Raw genomic sequence first — 4,220 nt, 5'->3', positions numbered from 1 at the left:
AAAAGAGCATTTAGCTCCTGATTAGCTCAGTTCCAATCAGTGATATTAATAGTCGGACGTCCAAGAGCAGGCTGCAGGACCGGTCTAAAAAGACCTGACTCATATATAGGGGGTTGGCCAAAATAGAAATTGTACATATAAAGAGGTAGACACCTTAAAGAGAAGGACATATAAACAGGTATGACTGTATCCTATTTTTTATATATAGGAATGTTTTAAAAACAAATAAATAAATAAAAACAAACCTAAATATTTGCTATTTAATATTCGGCCTCGAGGCTCGAGCCCTCAGGGCCGAATTGGGTTAATTTTTGTTTTGTTTTGGAAAAGGTATTTATAGCAAAAGAAAGATGTTGGTTTAAAAAAAAAACAAACTTATAAGGACAAAACAAGGACAAAACAAGAACAAAATAATTGTAGAAAAGAAATAAAAACCCATATTTACTCGTTGTTTTATATATTTTATCTAAAAAAACGAGACAAAAAAAAACAAAAAACAAAATGGAACTAAAAGAAAGATAAATATTCCTCTGGCGTCCTGTAATTATCCAACTAAGCTTCCGAATCTATCGCTTTACTGAACTATACTTCCAAAATCCTTCATCTATGTCTTGTATTTATATACGCCGATCGAACAACTATCTGTGAAATAACATATATACATCGCAACTTCAAAGGTTTTGCTAGTCATTTCGTAAACAAATTTAAAATATTTTGAATAATAGTATTTGAATTGACAACATGGCGTTGACAATCACAACAGAAATGTTTGTGTACGTTTGCTTCTGCGCCATCTTCATCTTCGCAGTACCCCTATTTTTCTCGCGAAGACGATACACATTGATCTCGGAGCGCGCACCGTATTTGATATTGTGGATGCAGGTGCCTATGTTTGGGCTCATGACTATTCTGTGTCTGTTATACAATGCGTGGATCCCCAACTCAGCAGCCTATGGTGTCACCGTTTTCATGCTATGTCTGCAAACGTTGTTCCTGTGCTCTGTCACTACACGCATAGTCAATATAGCCATCAAATCAATCCAACAGCAACACATTACAAGTCTATTACATGATGAGACGTCGTTGCTAAGAATTCCTAGTGACAAGAAGAATTCAGACTGCAATCATACCGAGCGCGTGCTTGATAGAAGTGATAGTGACGCGAGCGGCACAGTGCGGTATCTGTGGTGGCAGTCATCACTTTTTACTAAACTGGGAAGGTATCAGAAGAATAAGCACATTCTAATAATCTATGCGCTGATATGTGCACCTTGGTTTATAACCCTGACCACCATCCTCGCTGTGAATGAGCCTGACGCGGGCGATGCAGCACTTAATGAGTCTCTGTTCTGGTACAGAGTGTCCATTTGCGCCGCGCAAATCAGCACAGTTATCCTGGTGTTCCCTCTGATAGTAGTGGACGTCTTCTTCCTGACCATTGAGATTAGTATAGCAACTCTTATTCTATTGGGCGATTCTGTGGTTCTCTTGGGCTGCCGATATGCGCCCCCCGAGCCCTCGCAAGTACTGGCATCAAATGCGTGTTCACACTATGTTTACGGCTGTCTGTTCTCTGTACATGTGCTGTCCATCGTGGTGCCTGTGTTGTTGACACTCATCCCCGTCATGCGCACTCAACGTGAGCTTCTGCTGTCGAATAGGGAGCAGGTTGAAGATGTTGCTGGCGACAACATTGACTCGAGTGCTGTTGGACTGAAGAGCTCGGCTGGTATGGGTGGGCGCACGCGACCAGACACAATCGACGAAGACGACGACAACACTGCGTATTTTCCAGTTGACCAGCCGTTACCCGTGACCATGGTTCTTGGAAATATAATTCTGACCAGCATGTTCTACAAGCATCTCAGTCGTGAGTATGCGACGGAGAACTTCCTATTTTTGCTGACCATCAACAGATTTCGATCTAGTTTCATGACGGAGATGTGCATGTCAAGCAGTACGACGGACAAGATCGCCAGTACACAGAGCACTACTGCATCCAATAAGAGGCGGATGTCTCAAGGTACTACATTAGTCTCTGAAATGGTTGAGCAAGTATTTGTGGATACCTCAGTGGCGGAGGGTTCAATCAAGCACAAGAGTAGCAAGGACAAGATCAAGAATAATTTCACCAACGGGAGCGCTGGGGTACAAGGACCTCCACTGCTAAAGGTGACAGAGTCTAAGTGCTTAGGAGACACACACTCGGATATAAGCACAAGCGATATGGAACAGGTTGCAAATGTGCAGTGTGACAGAGAAATAACCAAGGTTGCCAACCGCATGTACCATCGTTTTATCCGGTCGTCGGCTGAGTTCCAGGTCAATCTGTCCTATGGGTGTGTGGTCAATATTGAACGGTTGCTGGCGGCCGACGACTGCTTCGCAACAATGTTTGATGAAGCGGCACGCAGTGTGACAAATTTATTGGAAAATGACTCAATGGCCCGGTTCAAAAAACTCCACGGCAAGGCCATTTACCGGGCACTACGGGCGAATGGCTCTATGGGCGGAGCCTCAGTATAGTCCACTTATTAGATGTAGGTGCCGAGGACAGGAAGAACAACAACAGATAAGAACCTGTCGAAAGCGCACTGTCGACTGCGGGGGATGGGCCTAATCCATATGCAGATAATGGCAATTTAAGTGTGGCGCAATCAGTGGCACATGGTTCATCTGTCACGACTGAGTTCATAGTGTCATAAATAACACCCGAGGATTTGCGCACGAGCGAAAAAAGCGCAGCAGATCCGCACCTATACATACTTGCTCGGTCAACTACAGAGTAGGTCACCTACAGAGCATAGTACATAGATACACTTAAACATACAACCGATTTATTATCCAGAATGTCATGCTGTCGGCACAAGATTGAAGGTCAAAATGGTACAGCACGAGAAATAAAAAAGAAAACTTTTAGCTGTTAAATTGTGTAAGTCGCCGTATTTACTCGCACGAGAAAACAATAAAAAAGAAAACCTTTATTTGTTAAATTGTGTATGTCGCCGTGTTTACTACACTAAGAAGTGGATAGTACAGCAGTGGACACGCGCAGAAGTCTTGGACAAATATACAGAATAGCATGACACACACTTCCACAATGTTTACAAAAGCATATAGCGAATAAACAGAAGAATACATGAACATAAGCATAGATCCAGCATTCTACGATATATCGTCCGCTGCGCCCTACTACATCACTTTAGAGAGCGGGTTGGGTGAGAAATATATCACTATATGGGATGCGCAAAAACTATGTGCAACAGCAGGTTAGGGATCTAGGAACACAATCAGAGGTCAACGAGAAATACTTGAATAAACAATGCAAGGAACACTAAGATGTCTGTACACATCTATTGCCGTGAGAGCGAGAAAAGTGATGAGACAATGTTAGTTGGTGTACCGTTAGAAAGAATTGCACAAACTGACTTGGCAGGTAGTTCATGGATTCGCGAACTTGTATCGCCAACCAATATCAGTCTAATCGTGACGGAAACTTGCACCGTGCAATGCTTTCCAAGCTCCCGGGTAGCCGTGCAGCTGATATTCCTCACCTTTAATCTTAAAACACCTCGATACTCGGAGGTCTGTTGCCTGCAGGAGGCGTCCCATAGATTTTTAGATGGTATAATGCCGCAAAGTGTGTACGATTGCTTGCTATCCAGAAATATCGTAAGGGCCTTGCGTCGACGGAGGTTTTAGGGTATTTTAAAACCCCAGTACATGTCATGCCCGGTGTGTCCCAATTTCCATCCACGATGGCATTCTCCTGGTCGCTTCAGATCACGTTTGGAGATGCGCCTGAGCTGATGGCTATACGTATCTCCTAATTATACTTGCGACAACGGCACCACGTCCTCCGGAATTGCGTGCTTTGTGGATACAGATGGCATGAGAAATGGCGTAAGCTGGACTTATCAAACAAAGCAGATATACGCACCGCTCACACATATCGATACATCTGCACGAGATAGAAACGCGCCTATGAGCTCAAATCTCTCGACGGCATTTCAATTTGTCCCAAGGATGACAAGCGTAGTGATAGTTCACAGGAACTGTCACACCTCATGAGCAAACGAATCATTCCGTTAGCACCCAGTGCACAATAGCTTGTGCTGGGGGGAGGGGGGGGGGGCGAGGTGGATCAGATCTCTAGTAGAGTCTCGTACATCCTCGATTACACACATATATACATACACACACACACACATAGATACACA

The 4,220-nt window shown here is 43.7% G+C and overlaps 1 protein-coding gene across 1 annotated transcript; it reads left to right on the top strand.

Annotated features, from left to right (window-relative positions):
- The first annotated feature begins 664 nt into the window (after positions 1-664).
- SARC_00954 (hypothetical protein) lies at positions 665-2,984 on the top strand. Its single transcript, XM_014305336.1, has one exon. It carries the CDS (start codon positions 742-744, stop codon positions 2,524-2,526), a length of 1,785 nt encoding a protein of 594 aa, XP_014160811.1. The 5' UTR covers positions 665-741; the 3' UTR covers positions 2,527-2,984.
- Positions 2,985-4,220: the final 1,236 nt, after the last annotated feature.

The sequence above is a fragment of the Sphaeroforma arctica genome (genome assembly GCF_001186125.1).
Source record: "Sphaeroforma arctica JP610 unplaced genomic scaffold supercont1.34, whole genome shotgun sequence".
NCBI lineage: Eukaryota > Ichthyosporea > Ichthyophonida > Sphaeroforma > Sphaeroforma arctica.
The sequence above is the reverse complement of the archived record's forward strand: the minus strand, read 5'-3'. Positions and strand labels throughout refer to the sequence as shown.